This window comes from Aplysia californica, unplaced genomic scaffold (genome assembly GCF_000002075.1).
Source record: "Aplysia californica isolate F4 #8 unplaced genomic scaffold, AplCal3.0 scaffold00183, whole genome shotgun sequence".
NCBI classification, from domain to species: Eukaryota; Metazoa; Mollusca; class Gastropoda; order Aplysiida; family Aplysiidae; genus Aplysia; species Aplysia californica.
In genome coordinates, this window is record NW_004797453.1 from 891,995 (window position 1) to 911,994 (window position 20,000).

The following is a 20,000-nucleotide window of genomic DNA, read 5'->3' on the forward strand; positions in this document are numbered from 1 at the left end:
GGGAGGGGGTGTCAAGTTGGGGAAATAATACATGTATTTGGGGTACTAAGGTGGGAAAGAGGAAGAAGAATAGGGAGCTAGGCGTTAAGTTAGGGTGAGACTGTAGTGCCATGATTTTGAAAGCCAAAGTCAGCTAAAGAGTTCAAGTACGTGGGGGAGGAGAAAAGGGGAGGGGAAGCGTGTGGATTTTGATTGGAAGGGAAGGGGGTGAGAGGGGGTGGAGGAGGGGGACAGCAGCTTGAATAATTAAGTGGTAAATTTAGGTTCCTTGAAATCATCCTCATCATCATCCTCATCATCATCATCATCACCATCATCATTATTAGAACCACTACCACACCATCATCACGATCACGACCACGATCATCCTAAACAAAAATGCATATCACACAGCTGGTTAATACATTTGAATTATACACAGAAGTTCAAAGTTCAAATTAAAGAGGGTTTGTAACTTATTTTTCCTGTATTGAATATTTTTTCTCGGCCCATTTCACTTCTAGCGCCCGTTTCTTGTTGGGTATAGGTACTTTACTATAAAATATAATTTCGGCCGCTCATAAAATGACTTATTTCATGCATACAGGCCCATTCATTGTACAACAATCCTGTTAAATACCTATGCACCTATAATATACAAAATTCGAGAAAACCATACATTCATAAAGTTGTAATCACTGTGACTGTTGATTCCCCCAAGTTGGACGAAAAATCAAACTAGGAGGCAAAATAGAATTTAAACAAATGTCTTCAGCCTGCAAAACAGGAAGACCCGAGTAGTACTTACCAAGTGTAAGTTTGGCTGGTGATTCTGGTGGAACCCAGAATATGACCATGGTAAGTAAAGAGAGCAGAGCACAGGGCATGATGAGGATGAACGTGTAGAATGCCACACGGCGACGCAGTCGTAACTTGAACTTGAGATCTGGGTACGGCTCTGGGCAACACGTGTATTTCTTTACGTGACGAGCCCCTGGTATAGAATGCATTGGGAGGGGGGGTAGGGGTGGGAAGGGGAGAGACAGTTCATTGCAATAATACATGAGTTTCTGCATTAGAAATGACGTTATAAGTAGATGAAAGGAATACTATAATAAGAATATTGAGAATTTCTTGAAAGGAAAAGAAATCAAATCAGATAGTATCTGAAGAAGCCTGGGAGGCTTGTTCACGGGTAAAAACCATTAGGAACAGAGACAAATTATGCAGTTTCTGGGACACTTGAACTGACATAAGGGTCGTGAGCATCTAGCTCTCACTGACACAATTGGAAGGCAAACGAGGTTAGATCCAGAGCAACACATCAGGTGAGCCTAAACAGATGGGTGACGGGGAAATATCAGGGTAATATGGCTCTTTTGAGAGCAGTCGAGCAGATCTGGCACTTGATGATGAAGTAATACCGTTATTGTTATGGTAAGCAACTTTGCTCAGGCAGCAGAAATATGGAAAGAGGTAGACTTTTCTTGTTAATTATAAACGTCCAGCATAAACTTTGAGACAGTTAATTGCAATAATACATGATTTTCAGCCTTGAAAATGATAGTGTATGCTTCTGCACAATATTATGGTAGTCAGCTTCGCCCAGGCAATAGAAGTGAAGAAAGAGGCAGACTTCTCTTTGTAATTATATATTAGCGTAAGTGACAATTTGAAAGAAAATGTAGAAATTTAGAGTGTTTGACCTCTCTTCCTCTACGTGTTCCCCCACTCATTTCCCCCACTTCTTTCTCCACTTTCATCCCCCCCCCCCTCCTTATTATGTATAAAGCCGACTGTTCGAGGAAAATATAAGCTCCCAGTCTTTCGGCTCAGCCAGAGGAGACATATGTGAATATTTCCATTGTACGAACCTACTTTTCAGGCCATTCATACTTTCAAAGACATATTGAATAAACGCACACGCTAAGACAAATTGAAACGTTTACTCAAAAACAATATTCAGAGAATATTCTCTTGCCTTCTCAAGCTGAGCTACGATTCACAGACTTTGATCTTTAAACAGGCAGAGAGCAAGCAATAAGGACATGAAGAGCTCACAAGATTTCGTTTTCGAAACACCAATCTCAACTTTAGACAATCCATATGCTTTTTGCTGTGATTTTCTAAAATATTTGTCAAAATAATTTTTCCTTTTTAACCCACCTCTTCTCTGAAAATATTCCACCCGCAAAAGAAAGCACGACACAAAATCGATCTCTCGCGGCAGCATAATATTGCATTAGGCCAAAGCTTTGCCAATACTTTTCTCGAGGAAGCTCAGTAGGCTCATGTCTCCTGTTTTTTTTATAAAGTGTCTTTACCAACAGGATATATGTTCTGTCATTGTCTTTATGATTGTTATTGTCTAGGGTTAATGCCCCTTTTCAGATTGTAAGGCTATTTCCGAGGCAGGATTTCCGAAATTAATGTCCACCCCCGATTGGACCGAGCCACGAAAGTGAACAATCTAAAAAACTCCCAAACAACCTAAATTCAGAACGCTCCTTTGGACATTCCAACAAGGCTCACCCTCTGCTCCGTAGTCGAGCAAGACAGCAACAAAGCTAACGGTGCGATCAATAGATAATATATGTTCTAACAGTGGCACTCGTATCGAGCCTCCCCCCCCCCCAAATCACAAGCAATCCAGACGTACCCTACCCACACATCCTGAGCGCGAAAAGGTAGAATCGACCAAAAGAGAGGTCAACAAAACTTACCTGAGTTTTCAACAATGTGCCATTCGTTGTTTTCAATATATTCTCCAAGTTCAAACTTGTCTCGATCTGAGGAGATACATCGTTTTGAGAAATATGAAATACAATAATATACATTTATTTTAGCGCAAAACACCGGAGAACCAGTGAACAATGACTGCCTTAAAAAAAAACAGCTTAAAAATCGTCCGGAGGAGAGCAAATCGTCTTGATATGTTTGATCATCGCATAGACATTCAATGGTTTTTTAAATGCACTTTTTCAGCTTACAGATTAAAACAGATCCAGTATTCTGCAATTGCTGGGACGCAGAATCTCATTGAAGTTTGTTGTCGAACGGGATTAAACTTTAAATCATGTAGAAATAGCTATGGCAGCTGAAAACTAATTTTATTTTAGGAATTACGGTTGTAAAATAAGCAAAATTACTACAGAGGAACTGATTTGATGAAATATATAAATTAATGCAATTATAAAGAGAAATAAGTAATGAAGCAAGGTCACCCACTGTGTTGTGCATTTTTCATCAAAGCTTTCACACACTGCAGTATGGAAATTTTTTCGAAAGGCACTATTCTTCACTTTATTGAGATCTAATGAAAATCAGCCTTCTCCTTTTGCATAATTTGCATTTTTAGTAAGATTAACTGTTAAAAAATCTTGAGGCTATTATACCTACTACAGGTTTAAAAATCGTATTTCCGTTTTGCCGAAAGTGGGAATAACTACTAAAGGATTGCTCTGTCAAACAAGCCTGCCTTCACTTGAATGTGTGAGTGGTTGCTTTCTATCAAACTTTTCAATATATATAGATCTAGGCTCAATGAGGTGCTTCTCACTTTTCACCTCGAAACATATGATAAACAAGCTTCGGGAGCTGAGTATTTTTAGACTGAAAACAGTTCAACAGCACATTGCAACCACTGGATACTAAGTACGGGAAAGGGGTGGAGACATACAGGTACAATCGACTCCGCTTCTGTCGAAATCGTTTGAGTTGATCTTCGGTTATGTTGATCTTTTTCTCGGGTTCGAGCACCTCTTCTTTTTACAGATCTCAACGGTTAAGGCTGAAAGTATACTGCCACGCACAACTGAAGCGTGCCGCGAAATGGGCGAGCAGCTAGGTCGGAAGAGATGATCCCATAGGTCAGCGCGAATCCGTCCGGCTGTGTAAAAAAATGGCGCCAAGTAGGCGAAAACAGCGCAGTGATCGCCCCCCCCCCCCTTTTTGTTGTATATCCACGGTGTTCCGGAGCACTCCGATAGCAGGGCGAGCCTGCCCGCACGCAAAAAACAAGTGCTGCACACACGCACGTCTTTTTGGGTCCTCACGACTCCTCACGTCTTATCTAGTCGTATCAGTGAAATCACTCATAAGTAATGAAGAGGAGGGCACGACTTTTTTCGCGGCGCACTCCAGTTGTGCGTGGCAGTATATTTTCAACCTAAGTAGAACTTCGGATTGGCTGACCTTTTTTCCCCTCTCCCGACGACATCAATTCATCCGTATACATTTTTTGTGTAGCCCCCCCCCCTCTTTCCACATTAAAGTGACTTGAGCGAGCTCTAGTTTTTGAAAAGCGAGAAGAAATGTAACGGATTTATCTAGCTGCAATTGTTATTGTAAACGAGCACACCAAGTTAAACTGTTACAAAAAAATACGGTAAAATACAAGTCGCTGTTCCCAGGTAACACTGACGTTAGCAGTCAATGTTCCCTGGCACAGCCTGAAACACCCGTCGCTACGAAATTGAGTGCTCGGGAAAATCGATTATTTGTGATATATTTTTCTTCGTCTTAGCTTTTCCAGGGGCTGGACGTTGCTTTTCGGACCTTTCTACAATAAAACACTCTGTCCCTTGTCATTTTGCCTGCCTGAGTTGTTTTGATTCCAAACCAGGATTATATTTGGTCCTGATCCCATCTTCTATAGGGCTCCCCCTTCCTCTCTTGCCTTCTACTGTTGCTTCCAAAATAATAATATTTCTTGAGTGAATCATGGTGTCTGATATGCCCAAAGTAGGCTTTTATATCAAATAACATCACATCACGAGTTCTAAAATATTCTATAAAAAAAGAAAGAAAAGAAAGCAAACAAAAACAAAAAGAGTAAGCAACAACAACAACAACAACAACAACAACAACAACAACAACAACAACAACAACAACAACAACAACAACAACAACACATATTATCATATACGAATTTTACGGAAAGAGGATAGTGTTGAACAATTTAAAATGTGTCTTTAGACTTTGAAAAACTCTCTCTATGATGTTATAAAATGCATGTCTTTTGGGAGGAGATTCCAAATTTTAGCGGCATAGGAAGACAGGGCCATTCCACCCAACTTGTTTGGCCTCACGGGAGGCACTCTCATGAGACTTTCATCCTACGATCTACGTCTTGGAGGTTTATATATACTTAATTATACATATTATATATATATATATATATATATATATATATATATATATATATATATATATATATATATATTATATTATTATAAAATGTATTATATTTGGCAACTTGGAAACACATTTGTTACTTTTCCCATAAAACTACGACAGCTACAGAGTTGAAAGTTGGCAAGTACCTGCAAAAAGATAGATAGGTCCCCGTGACTGAGCTCGATTTTTTAATTTATTCGTTTCCTGAATTTATAAAAATACATTAGACAAAAAGTTCTCGCCCTTCTTTGGCCTTTGTGGTTATTCCACTGAGACGCGAAACAAATCTGCGTGGCTGTCCTTCAGGGCGAAAGTGCCGGAAGTGATATGTCGCGTGGCGCATTTTGGTTTGAGAGTATAGATCTAGTCCTTCTAATTTTTTTGCACTTCTCAAGATTTATTGCTCCATTCCTGTAGAGTGTAAACATAGACGGCCAATGACTTTCAGTTGATGTTAATGCACCGATCATTCGTTTCATCGAAAGGGGGCCCTGCTAATTATATATACATATTTATGTAAACATTGAACGCCATTAAAAACTCAATGCTTTGTTCGCAGAGTGTGAACACGTTTGTATCAAATGAAGATTGATTAAAAGAAGTGGTTTTTAAAGTTACATGGGCAGTGTAAAGGCAGGAGTGTCGTGTTGGATGACTGAGAGATTCTGATTTTTCTTCGCGCTGTTTTGCACAGTAAAGAGGGGGCTGTTGTCACGGCTTCATTAATTGACGTTCTTGGTCTAAGTCCCGAATTTATTACTCCGCGCGTCACACCGATAAAAAAACAACAAAAAACAAACGCACTGTAAGCATGCCTTGAGCTGTTTCTTTTGAGAACTGAAACGATTTGGCAAATGCGGCAGCAAAATCCACCTCTCTTGAACAGGGTTGGTCACTCGAGACTATTCTTTGTCCATCTCGGACACTTCAAGGGTGCTAAAATCTTTGTTTAAGTCGAGAACAATACAAGCATTGCATTTCTGCCGTATTGCTGCTTCTCAGGCAAATATTTCGCCACTAACAAGACAAAAGCAAAAGTTGCAATCAGCTTCGCTAAGTTGAGGATTTTTGTAATGAAAGAAATATAATAACTGATCGAAAAAAAGGTAGGAATTATGTTTGGAAAGAGCTACGGGTCATCTCACATTTTACCAAAGAATAGTTTACTGCATTGTGATGAAAATACTCATGGAAATAACAAAAATCGTGCACGGGTGTGTGGACTAATAATTTTTCAATTCACTAGATCTAGTCACTTGTGTCTCCAAAACTCGTGACGATCGGAGCACATTTGTTTTCTTTTTTTCAAAAAATAATTTTTTGAAAATGTTGCGTTTGAGTTTTTAAAGGCGTTCAGTATATATACATATACATATACATATATATATATATATATATATATATATATATATATATATATATATATATATATATATATATATATATAAATTTAAAAATATATAACGTGATTCAATAAGATCTTTGAGAGACATTGTGGTGTTTTGTTGTTCATATACTTATGGCACAAAAGACTAACTTCGTGAACAATTCTAGCTTTTTAAGTAGCCAATATTACTTTATCAATAAAGATGTGATGTGTTATTTTCGGGATCTTCTTAAGATAAATTTTGTTTCGTTGTTATTTGTACATGACGGAACCAGAACCCCCCTCCCCCCTTCCCTCAAATTTCTTAATCGTTATCAGCGAAAGAAGTTATAGGAGTTTGCCAATGTCGTCTAAGCACATCAAGAAAGCACGGCGCCAAACCTTTCCACAAAGATCCATTCAGTAAGACTTGAAACAAGTCATGGAACTGGAGAGCAAAAGTAAAGCTGCCTGCAAGGCGCTGAACACGTTTTACGGATAATATATTATATGAAAAAAACCCAAGGTAAATAAACGAAGAGCAGTATTTGAGTCATTTAAAAAAGGCACATTTTGGTTCTCATTTTTATTTATTATGAACTTTGATGAAAAAAATTCAACATAAAATTGATGAAATGAATAAAACATCAAAAGACATAAATATGAAATTTCTGCGTCAAATTAGAGCATAGCAGCAGCTTTTGTGTTAGCTTCCTAGGAACATGTTCTCTGCTGTTACCAACAGAATTTTTTTTAGGGAGGGGAGGGCATGCAATATCATGTTGGTGAAACAAGGTCTCTTCATCAGGCAAAAAAGAAAAAAAACACTCCGGTTTTACTATCTACGAAATATTATTTTGGATTAAAGTGTCAAATGTAAAAATCAGTGAAAATTTTACAATCTCAGTTTGTGTTTATCACTCTTGGATGAAACACATTGAAATAACTGAAAAATGGATGGGAATGATAAAGGCATGTAACATGTTCTGTCGAGACGTTACTTACCAATGTAAAAAATAAAATCGAAGGCATCAAACAACAAGTGGGCGTCGAAACGAAACATTGTGATCTTTAAAAAAGCAACAAAAACACACACACAGTGCACACAATTTGTACCAGAATGTAATTTGGAACAATTATAATTCACCCAAAAGGAATTTGTCTTACATAAATTTAATATAGAAGAAACGTGTTTTCGAAAACGGAAATGGCTTTTTATTAAAATCACCTATAAACGCAAAATGCATCAATCAAAAAGATCTTGTAATTTAAGGATAGCCATGAAATGATTGGTCTGTTTTTTCCCTTCCTTTTCTTTTTAAAATCTAATCTTTCCATCTCTGTAACAATTAGACAATAATATTTCTTTTCTCCTACAGTTTCAGAATTATTCTTTTTTAAATTCTGGAATTCCGAGATCTAGAGCTCTCTACGTCGTTCCTTATGCTCAATGGTAGCCAAACACAAAGATCCATCAAACCAGGAGTACTCAAAGCTCCTGCACACTGTACACCTCACAGCACGGAGTTGCTTCTACAGACAGTAAGGTGGTGGGGGATGTTGCTCAAATAGGCATATTTTGCGGAGTTAACATATTATCCTGAAATGTGATTTATGGACTTTGCAAAGGAATCAACGTCATCGAGAGATGTTCACGCTTTTCAAGACGATCGAGGAATCATGAACAGATTGCTATCCTATGATTCATGCCAGCTTCGAGAACAGGAAAATGGTACAGTCGTAGATGCAGATCTGTCATGAAAATGCGGACAGTTGAGATGTAGGAAAATCCTTGCAGCAAACATCGTCTACAAATAGACATTTCAAGGGGCTCATCTTCCGAATTCTACACCCTGGTGACGTTTAAAAAATGGTGCAAACAACGTGTTTTTAATCTGAAGAGGTCGTTTTGTCTGAGAATTTTTTGTTCTGCTTCTCTACAGGTTCTAAATGAGGGACCATGTCCACCTTTGGCATCACATAAGGCAGTAAGGGCACTTTAACATTGTTACCGTACCTTGAGCAAAACATACGAAATGAGCTGGCGGTGAGGAAATGTTCAAAACAAAAAGCTCTCTGCTCGTTTCTTATCTTAACCATGATTTGAGCAAGCAAAGAATGCTTGAGAAAAACTGTGTGTAAACATCTGTTGGCCTACTGAAGCTTGCAATATGGCGCGATCGTTGGCACTTTTAATGGTAGGCCTAAAGCAAACTAGTGTGTCATGCTAGAAAAGTGGGGACATAGCTCAAAATGGGTTGTGTTTTACACGTTATGTAGAGCAAAACTATTCTATGGAATTATCTATGATTAATATCAGACAAATAACTTTTGATTTCCAAATGTTCTGTACAAATTTGAAACGCAAAACTTCAGTGTCATCATCATTGCCTTTCTCACCCTGGATCAGGATATACAACAAACACTCTCCACCTTTCCCTATCCTGGGCCAGTCGCTTGATGTCACTCAACGTCTTACCACTTTTTTGTACACCCATTTCCGTGACTCTTCTCCAGGTTCCATGTGGTCTTCCCCTTGATCGTTTACCCTGTGAGTTCAAATCTAACACTTTTCTTGTAATGCAGCTGCTTGACTTCCCGAAAGTGTGTCCAATCCATCGCCAACGTCTTTTTTCCACCTCATCTCTGACTGGGCTCTGTCTCGTTCTTCTTAATACTTCCTCGATGGTGATTCTGTCTGTCCATATGGTCCTCAGTAGCTTCCTCAGACACTTGTTAAAGAAAACCTGGATCCTCTTTATACACGTCTTTGATGCGTTCCATGTCTCACTTCCATACAACAAGACTGACTTCACATTTGATTTGAAAGTTCTAAGCTTTGTTCGTAATGAGATATCCCTGGTCCTCCAAATCCTATTCAAAGAAATAGGTGCCTTTCCAATGCGGGACTTTATTTCAGCGCCTGTTCCTCCAACTTTCCAGGGTGGATCCTCAATCTAACAGACTCTGATAGGCCGTTTAAAATTGTTTTCTTTTCTTTCATTTGTCCCTGAGTGTGTGACAGAAGCGCCAAGTCATCTGCAAAGTCCAGATCGTCCAACTGTGTCCATGAGGTCCACTGTATACCGTTTCTGTGTCCTCTGGTGGTTTCCTTCATCAGCCAGTCGATTGCCAAGATAAAGAGGAAAGGTGATAGTAAACATCCCTGTCTCACTCTGGTCTTGATGTCGAAGCTGTCAGTCAGCTGTCCATCATGTATAACCCTGCAACTCGTCCCTTCGTACATGCACCCGATGAGGTAAACCAACTTCTGGGGGATTCCGCGATGTCTCAGTATCTCCCAAAGTGTTGCTCGATCTATGCTGTCAAATGCCTTCTCATAGTCAAGAAAGTTGACGATCAACTCGGAGTTCCACTCCAGGGACTGTTCCACTATGATCCTCAGTGTAGCAATCTGGTCCGTGGTTAACCGATTTTTCCGAAAACCAGCTAATACGTTTGTTTTTCTTTTTCTTGTACCAGTCTTTCAATTCATCCAATACAGCAAATGGAAAGTTCATTGTTCTTTTCACTGCCTTCTTGCTATCCGATAAAGTTTTGAGTTTCAACGTTAAATTTCTTTTTCTCTACACTGTTGCCATTGCAAGCCTACATTTTAGTCAGGAAAATAACACCCGTGAGGATGGGGCATATAGTGTTTTTTCATCGGCACTGTTTGATTCTTTGTCTTTAATACAGTTCTGCTTTTCATACTGCATGCAGTGCAGTCTCTCCAGGGGGTTCTTGTTTCTGCCTCTCTCTGTCTCTCCTCTATTACTTTTTTTCAGCAGGAATCATCTTTGCCTCTGGGGGAAAATAGTAAATGTTTGTTGAGAAATCAACTATCAATAGGGCCTGCCCTTCTTACAATTAATCTAGATCTAGCAAAAGATTCTTATTTATTACTTCAGTCTACATCTAAGTCTTTGCAACAACGCTAAATGCGCATCTGAATCTGCAACTTAATAGCAGATCTAGATCTAGACCTACATTTTTAGAACTCTTAGGTGAAAATGGTGAAATTGTATAGGTTTTAACGCCCCAATATGGTTATTTCAGAGGTGGGACCTACCTCTGAGTTTAACGTCCATCTCCAAAAGGATGAAGCCAAATGGGAGATTTGTGTAAAGTGTCTTTCTCAAGGACACAAAGTTGGGCCAGGCGGAGGCTCGAACACATAGACCCGTAATCTCACAATTACTTAGAACTCTTTGATAACATAATATATCTATATATAGGCGGTTCTAGACTTTGGTAGAACAATAAAAGCATGTTGCATTATTATTATCATCGATGTAGGTAAAAAGGAAGGTTTGTCTTTCATTTTACTCTATTGTTCCCTCCCTATTGTTCGTAATTTCATACTGTTACCTAAATTAAATTATAATATCACAATCCAGGAGTTCAGTTGAAAAAGTACAGACTCATCTTTCGCAGAATAACTATTCTGTTTTGTTTGTGTATATATGACCCACTTTCAACCCTAACTTTGAGCGGTTTGGTTATTTGACACGTGCCGCTCCTTCCTGTTATCTTCTGTTTTCTTTATTCCGTCCTATTACCCAAAGATAAAAATTACAATTCAGATGTTCTGTTTGAAAAGCACATGCCTTTAGTTTAAACCTCTTTCATTTACTCTATTAAGCGTAGACTACCTCACAGTCTATCCCAAACTGTGGTCAGTTAAGGTATTAAGCACATTCCCTTATCTCCTGTTACTTGTTATTCTCTCCTGTTACCAAAACCTGGGTAACAACAGGGAAAGCAACAGGAGGGAATTCTGCACATTGTTACCCTGACGACCATTAAGCCGGTAGAGCTCATGTTATGGGTTGTGTTACCATTGAAATGTAACCGTGGCAGACATCCTAACCAACGGAGAGTGTATCGGAATTCTGTATAATAAGTCGTTCTAGACCCTGGTAACAGGAGGGATATGAAAGCTCAAATACTCACCATGTTGGATTGAACTTGGCTGTGTATCTTTCAATTGTGCGTTGCGTAAGCTCTGCTGTCTCGTGTCATATAAAGGAACAGGAAGGGAATCTTCACTCGCAAAATCTCAAAGAAAAATAATCTAGATCTAGGGAACATTCTTCTGTGTGAAATGCTGTGTAACAGGAGAGAAGTTTGAAAAGTGTTGTAAAATACAGAGACAAAGATTTAATTGAAATATATAAGACAAGGACGGGCACCAAGATTCTTTTTTGCTTCGGCATTGCTGTCCAATACTCTGTACAACTGTATATTTTATCCCTGGAGTCATGACGTTTATCCCTAAGCATGTTTAAAAAAAAACATATATGCGTTGCGGATCTTGCCTACTGAGCAAAATATACAAAAGAGCAGTTTTGAAAACCTCATTTTAAGGTCAAGGAACATTTTACTCTGTTCATGAACAAAGTCAATGGCAATTCTACGCAATAATTCAAATTGGCATCCAAGGAATAAGGTCTGGAATCACAAATTTAACAATGTTTCATTTAAAAAAAAGATTACTCGGGAAGATAAGATGAGGTAAGTCTTTATTGTCCAGATCCTGGAACATTGTTTTGGTGTTTGACCACATACACACCCATACAAACACGTACACACGTGTGTTTGTGAGTGTGTGTGTGTGTGTGTGTGTGTGTGTGCGTGTGTGTGTGTGTGTGCGTGTGTGTGTGTTTGTGTGTTTGAGTGTGGGTATGTCTGTGTGTGTATGTGTGTGTGTGGGTTCGTAGTTTTTTTTCTGTTGAAATGGAAGGCAATGGATTCATACCAACGTTCCACATAATTGATATTACAAATTATATCACGTTATCTTCCGTTTTCTCATCAACAATTGGTATTATCCCAACAGGAGCATGGGTTCACAGGACCGAAATGTACGTACAGTCAAACCCGTACTATACCGCCTACATTGGGACGAGCATGAAATTGGCGGTACAACAGGACTGGTGGTACAACGAGGTTTTCACTTTCACTGTTAAACACATGTAGAACGATTGCCCAACGTCAAGGGAACTTGTTTAGCAATCACTAGATGAAGTAATGAATTATCTCCCTTCAATCTGTCACTTAGGCTTGAGTGTGAGCCCTCTCTAAATAAAAGCCCCACGGGCTTTCGCCAGCCTGTAAGTTATTGGGCTGATAAGTGGCGACACCGGATATTTTGCGGGGGGTGTTGAGTGGCAAGGTTCCTTTAGAATTTCTCCAGGTGTGTGAAAGATTGTCAAGAGACCACCTTGAGAATGTGCCCCGGTTGTGTGTCGCCAAGACTGAGGACTTCTGGCGGCCTGTTCGCTGTCAGTACAACGGGGTACATTTACAGTATTATGATTAGGACCGTACAACTGAGACAATTGGCAGATGGTAGATGGCTGTGTTAAGTCGCAAATACTATGTTAACATGGGGGGATTCTTTCATACATTATCCAAATCTAGCGGTAAGCGGGGGAGGCGGTACAAAGAGGTTTGATTATACGTCTACCAAACTTCTCATGCCCCAGTTGATCAGTGCACGTATAAGTTTGCGTGTTTGCACACACAGACTTAACTGTAGATGTGTCTTTGTTTATTTGTGTATGTGTCCTTGTGTGTGTGTGTGTGTGTGTGTGTGTGTGTGTGTGTGTGTGTGTGCGTGTGTGTGTGTGCGTGTGTGTGTGTGTGTGTTTGTGATTGCTAACGTGTTTTTGAGAATGCATTAATTGGTATCCCTTTCTTTCTATGCGTTTAGTCGTAGGTAGATATGAATTGAGGGAAAGACAGATGGATGGAACAAAACTGGAAATGAGGTAAGGAGAGATGGCTGGATGGAGGGAATGAGAGAGATAAGGAAAGAAGGACTGAGGAAATAAAGGAGGAAGGGAGAGGAACGTAAGTCGATAGTTATTCGTATGGTTGTTTTGTATAGTACATAATAGAAACATAGTATTTGAGCCTTTAGACGCCTTCCTCCACAAACCAACTATTTGAGTCTTACGTAAATTTGCCACGCCATACCACCAGTGAGATGGCTACCAGAGGTACACATTGCACACAGTGCCCGGCACTCACTCGGTGGCTGCTTGGTCACCTCGTTTCTACGCAGGTCTCTACGAGTTCGACCAACACTGGCGATCAAAAAAAGGTACCACCCTATATGTTCAATTGGTTCTCCTTTCCTGTAGAAAAAATAATGATTCTTTCGACGACGAAATTGAAATGTTAAGTACTTGACAGATAACTCAAGGTCAAAGGATTTATTTTCAGGAGACGCGTCTTTTTTATGGCTGAAATTTGACAGCAGGAATAAAATCCAAAAAGTCACACATCAGTACGCTGTTTGATTTCGTGCATTCAGCACCACATTGCATCTGCTGCACATAGGGTATATACGTTTCTGGAATTTTTAAGAATTTAAATCCGAGTGGAGTGCACAGTATGCGGGTGCATATTCCTGTTGCAATGTCATGGGCTGATTATGTCGTTGAAGAAATGGCAGATAGTGCTCGAGTGGTCTCCTTTACACTTTTATACTCCCATTGTGGCGTTCAACATGGAAATGAGAATCGTCCGAGAAGGTGACCGTGTCCCACTGCTCTAGGTCTATCGGCGGTGTAGCTGTGACCATTTCATCCTAGTCTGACGATTTTTCAGCTGTAAACGCAGTCTGTGTGTAGACCAGAGGCGGCTCGTGGGTCTAAAAAGTGGGCGTGCACAATCAGGCTGAAGATAATCAAGGGCAGAGTAAATGGGATGGTGTATAATGTTAGGATCTTTGGGTTGGTGAAGGAAGACCTTGTGCTTTTATTTTCCTTCTTTTTACTTGTGGCTTTGACTTCTAGAACTAAATCTGTTTGTTAGCTAAACGTTAATTTCATTCATCCTGCATTAGAACAGAACACTCAAGTAATACCTTTCACCACTCCACTTCAAAACCGTTCAAAAGCACAACTCATAGGACGGTGACTTAAGTATGTCACGTTCACCTCCCTAAGGTTCACGGTCACAGAATCACTTAAAATAGCGACAAGACAATGAACCAATCACAATTCACTTGAGCACTCCGCTGGATTGCTCCGGGGCCCACATAATTTTGGCATGGAATAGTGCACAGTCTATGGTGTTTATTTTTAGATTGCCTACTGTGGGCTATGTTTCGGCTCTATTCGGCTGGAGAACATTTGAGATGTGCCGTCTTATTAATATTAATGTACCGCCAAACTCTCTACAAGTGTCGTCATCGCTTGGGTTATCCCAAAGAGTGATTTATAGGTCAGGTTTCCACTGCTGACTATCCTGTTATGTTTAGATACAGTGCATGAACTTATGCATGGCATAGTAGATGTTTTACGGCGCTGTAGAATAGAAATGACAGTTACAGCGCCAGCGAGGACCCTGTTTTGATATAATATTTGGCTAGTGTTTGTTTCTGGCGTCTTTTATTTTATTATTGTGGGTGCTTTACGTCATAGAACATTAAAACATTTTGGGCGGCACTGCACGACCGTGCTCAATGGACGAACCGCGCCTGGTGTAGACATCCTAGCTTCAATCTTGAATTTCCTCAGTCTGCGACGAACAGTATGCTGACGTGTAAGCGTCCAGAAAATTATCTTGCGGTTTGAGCAGTCTGTCCTGAAACGATTTCTCAGATGCACTGTCCTGACATATCGGCCTTGAGCTAGCATTATTACCCTTGGATGCCCAGTTCTGGGTCAGTCTTGAATAGGCGAAGTCACAACGTACTGTTATCTCAGTTGGCTGAAGGTCCTTTTGTTGAATGTCCTCGCAATAGTAGCGCGCCAAGAATGCCGATGGCTTGATTTTTCTGATCTTGAGATAAACGTATCGTCGTTTTTGGGTGACAATTAGTAAATATTGACGCGGTTTACGTAAAGACCTCAACTTCATAAAACACACTTTTTGTCGGTGAAAATCCGTCTTTTCTGGGGGTTTTTTCCTGGGTGCTGTGAACACTAGCTGAAGCACCAAAATGTTATTTTTTTTTATAACACTACCTACTTTTAAGAGTACTTAATACTACTCATGTGAAAGATAAAGTATGAAGATTCAAAAGACTTTATTTTATTCAGAATCAAAAAGTGGTACTTTTCTTTTGGTTGCCAGTATAATTCTAGTATTTGTCGCCGATTTGCTCTTGGGTGGCCCTAATTATGAGAATGCAGTTATTTCTAGGCTTCCATCAATCTTTCTTTTTTAAGGGGGGGGGGGGGGGGGGCTACATCTGAAGGCTATCTCGCTTATTACAGGACAAAATTTGACCTCATTTCCCCAATATAACAAGCATAGTAAGGAGTCTTAGAATCCGCAATCAAATTTGAGAAAAAAAGTTTCGTTTCCATGGATACGGCGGCCATATTGGATTTTGTTGACATGTCTTACGTAATGAATACCGCACTTATTGTTCATGGAAATTGATTGTTGGTTTTTTTTTTTTTTGCATGTGTGTTAACAAACATTAGACCTAAAAATTTGTTTGTTGTTTTTTTCCTAAGCGAATTAGAAAATTTTAAATGAATTTTTTCCCGAGGTAGCATTCACATTTGCAAAAAATCCGTGAAAATCCACACTCCACTTACCACCAACCAAAAACTATTTCATACATAAAAAATTAAACAGGCAAATTTTTAGTTTTACATCTTCTCTTCATTCTGTGAAAATTTTATCATGATTGGATAAAAAATGGTGGAGTTATACCAACAAGCATAGAGAAAAGTCTCGTTTTGAGAAAACGGCCGATAAAGAAAAATAAGTTATTGACTTCATGAGGAAATGGTGATGACAAACATGCCCGGTATGGGAAAAAATACGATTTTTAGGGGTTCTTATGCAAAAAAACAGACGTAGGAGAGAAAGCTAAAAATCCCCACAATTCAAATTTCATAATTTTTACCCGAATCGGGACTTTGAGGGTGTCTCCCCCTCCCCCCCTTTAATGAATTGGAATGACATTTTAAAGTCGCTTGGAGAAACTTCAAATGGATTGCGTCACCACGGCCTGTTGGCAAAATATCTTGCTTTGGGTCTAATTCATGTACCGGTACTTTGACAGAAGTCCGAGACTATTTCCGTTTCCTCGGACTAAAACGCGTTGTAAGCTATTCGTGGAGCCCGACTATGCGAACTCAAGGTCTAAACGAGGTCCTAAACGAATGAAATTTACACCCGCTATCCAGCAGGCGTAGCGAGCGTGATTAGGTCTATATTCCAAAAGGGCTGTTCAAATAGAATCTTACACCCATGTTGGGACTTTTCGTCCGCCCCCCCCCCCCGCCTTTCTTACACTTTTCTTACATTTGCCCCCCCCCCCCCCCCCCATCCCGTAATATTACATAGTTCGCTTATGATTATAGTAAAATAACATTTATATCGCGCAAATTCATGTAATAATTGTGTGCTTTACATAATATTCATGAAAAACATGCACACACACACACATACATGCACATAAAAATATATGGAGTTCTACATTCACAAAAAAATAACAGAGAAAATAATTGAAACAAATTATTGCATACACTCTTTCTTACTAATAAGGAAAAATTGAGACTCGTGTTAATGTCAAAAGCGGCTTAATTACAAATAAAATAAGCTACAGTGGAATTCTGATAAAGTCAACACCTCGGGACCGAAAAATAAATGTAGACGTTGAGCAAGGTTGACTTTATCCATGGTACTACTGGCCATTGGAAACTGAAGAGGACAGCTACAATAATATTATTACAAACAACCTGGTAACAAGATGTTAGCTCAATTTCAGTGAGTATGAGATGATGAGTAAACAAAGTAATTGGAGATGTGTGCACGACTAGCTCAGGCCCCAAACATATCTTCTTATATGAATTCATCTTGGGATTTAGTCCGAAATTGTTGCCTTTATGAAAGGTTTACATTTATTCGGTTTACTGTATCAGAAACGCAATTACCAAAACAAAGAAGGTAAGAAACGGGACCGCAGTGAGGGTTTGACTGTAAGCAAGAGTTGACTTTAAGCATGTTGATTTTTATCAGGATTCCACTGTATCTGTTATTACTGATCATTATGCTTAAAACAAACAGAGAAATTAGCTATCACCAACAAAGGCAGTGTTCATCATCATGTCAAAAATAAATTTCAAAAACACACAAAAAGAACACACACACACAAAACAAACAGGGGCATAATATGCTGAGATGTCTTCCAAATCTGAGTCCTTTCCTGCTCTTTCCCCTCTTCCTCTTCTTTTTCTTCTTCTTTCTCCACCTCCATTTCTTCCTCTGTCCTACGTAAATCCCTGTGCCTTTTTAAAACTTCAATACTTGGAAAATATTTTCCACATCCCTTGTGGCCTCAGCACCCTTTTTGGCTATTCAGCCTTTCTTGACCAAGGAGGTACAAAAGAAGCCAAAGGGCAGCAAATAATGTAATATTGCGATGGTTCAAGCCCCCCCCCCCCTCTCTCTAACTTACACTTTTCTTGCAGGAGCTAAAGACCCGCCCTCCTTTCAGGCGTAAGATTATATGTAAGGCAGCGTGGTGGAATCAGGCTCTCGTCAAAATAATCAAAGTGAAGAAACTTGCATTTTTCCGCAGGTTTGTGAATTTTTATCAAATTTTTGTTTTTTTGGCTCAACACCCTTCATGCCCATTAAAGAACTCATTTCTGCTTGGGTTTTTCTTAAAAATGTTGATTAAAGGCAAAAAAATTGTACATTTTCAGTTACCGCGGACTCTAAAGTTAAGGAAATAACTAATCTTTTGCGGCCATTTTCCCACTAATTTTACCTCTGAAAACAGGTCACCCCCACCTCCTTCATTCGCAAATATCTCGACTTGTATTGAAGATAAATGGACATTTTTTTCATCCAAATAAAGACAAGTGAACGAGCTTTAAGATGATACCAATAACTCTACATGCCCAAAAATTGACGAGAGCCTGATTCCACCACGCTACCTCACATATTTGAACATCCCCAAATGAATACTTCGTTGTGACTTGGCATGCGCAGCGGGAAAAAGAAACCAGATAAAATAGCTTGACCTCTGTAGTCTGAGACTTCGCACACGTAGTCCGTTAATTCGTTGTCAGAGGTGAAGTCTGACTCTATGAATAACTTACTTCTCGTTGGCCCAGACCTCGGCATTGTCCGGCACTGTTATAGTCTCGTTCCATGAATTTTCGCTAAAGTCAAATGCGTGCTGCACCGTCTCCCCCGTGCCTTTCAAGAGGCTCAAAATTGAGATAATAGATGCGTTCCATTGTGTGCCGAAATTCCGCCAGAGTGCAAGCCTAGTGTATTAACATAAAAAGTCTGCGGTACATTCTTCTCATTCGCAGAGCCAGTTTTCGGAGCAAAACTTACCAGGTATAAAGTGTATATCAAGTTTGAGCCCATTGTAGGTCCAGGAGCCGAACTTGAGTATGCACGTCTGCTCATCAAGGGGGAAGAACAGGGTGTCGAAGGCGCAGGAGCTCCTCAGAATAGCCTGAGGCATCCACAGCACATGGCCTTCGCTGTTGACAACGGACAGAGCGTTACGCTGTTCCTTGAGGCGGTCATCCGCACTGGTACAGGAAAAAGATACAGGAGAAGGGGAAAGGGGACAATAAGAAAGAGAGAAACAATAGTTTGCCTAAACTTTAAGAAACTACCGGTTTAACTACGCATGTTTGTACGTTATATAATTGTATTAAGCCTGGAACGTGTTGCTAAAATACATTACATAGAAACTGTTAACTCTTTTAGGACGTGCCAGACACATAATATGTCCGATCAGCAGCAGACCAAGGGAATTACCGGGGTTAATTTAGAATCGTTATAAATACACACAAAAACCCCCAACGAATTTGTCTATCTTACAGTATGTATTGTTTCATGCCCGCCTTTTTAGGGATTGAAATGAAGAAAACAGAATTTTTTTAAAAATTGTGTGAATAAACAAAGTTATGCCGTTCTTTAAAGTATACTAAAACAGCAAGTCTTCATGGGTTGCTTGATCACTAGAATGTATTTACTCAACAAGTTAACAAGTAAAAAAAACGATTAAGCCACATAGTGCTGATTGAGCAGAAAAGTGGACATGTATCTACTGGCTCAAATGTGCCATATTTTGCTGTTGGTTCCATAAGATGTGGGCAAATGTAAACATGGCAAGTTTTGGGGTAGAAGGTCAAAACATCAGTCTCGCTATGGTCAAGTGCGAACGGTACTATTTTCCCTTGCTTCACAATGGTGAGGGTATCTTTGCTTTTGTTTAGCTAAGTGAATCGCTTATCTCCAATCAAAGTCGTCCTATTCTTGAAGTTTTGAAAAGCTTGCAACCTTTTACCATGAGACTGGTGAAAAAAGTATGATTTCTAGAAACAGGGTAAGCGTAGGTGCTACTAGGATAGATTTTTTAAATTCAAAATGCTTGGTATTTTTGTTTTAGAATTTCTCATATCAAGCTCTGAATTTCTGTCTATCCATTTGTCACATAAGACGAAGTGCGACTTTTGTTTCTAAATTG

The 20,000-nt window shown here is 39.5% G+C and overlaps 1 protein-coding gene across 3 annotated transcripts in view; it reads right to left on the minus strand.

Annotated features, from left to right (window-relative positions):
* Positions 1–20,000, minus strand: part of LOC101845238 (neuronal acetylcholine receptor subunit alpha-10-like) — a 326,112-nt gene that overhangs the window by 40,318 nt on the left and 265,794 nt on the right. For all 3 annotated transcript variants that reach the window (XM_005098458.3, XM_005098459.3, XM_005098457.3), the window contains exons 5-7: positions 18,854–19,056; positions 2,703–2,768; positions 788–973 (exon numbers count right to left, since the gene is read on the minus strand). In XM_005098458.3, the coding sequence (XP_005098515.1) occupies positions 788–973; positions 2,703–2,768; positions 18,854–19,056 (455 nt within the window). The remainder of the gene's footprint in view (positions 1–787; positions 974–2,702; positions 2,769–18,853; positions 19,057–20,000) is intronic.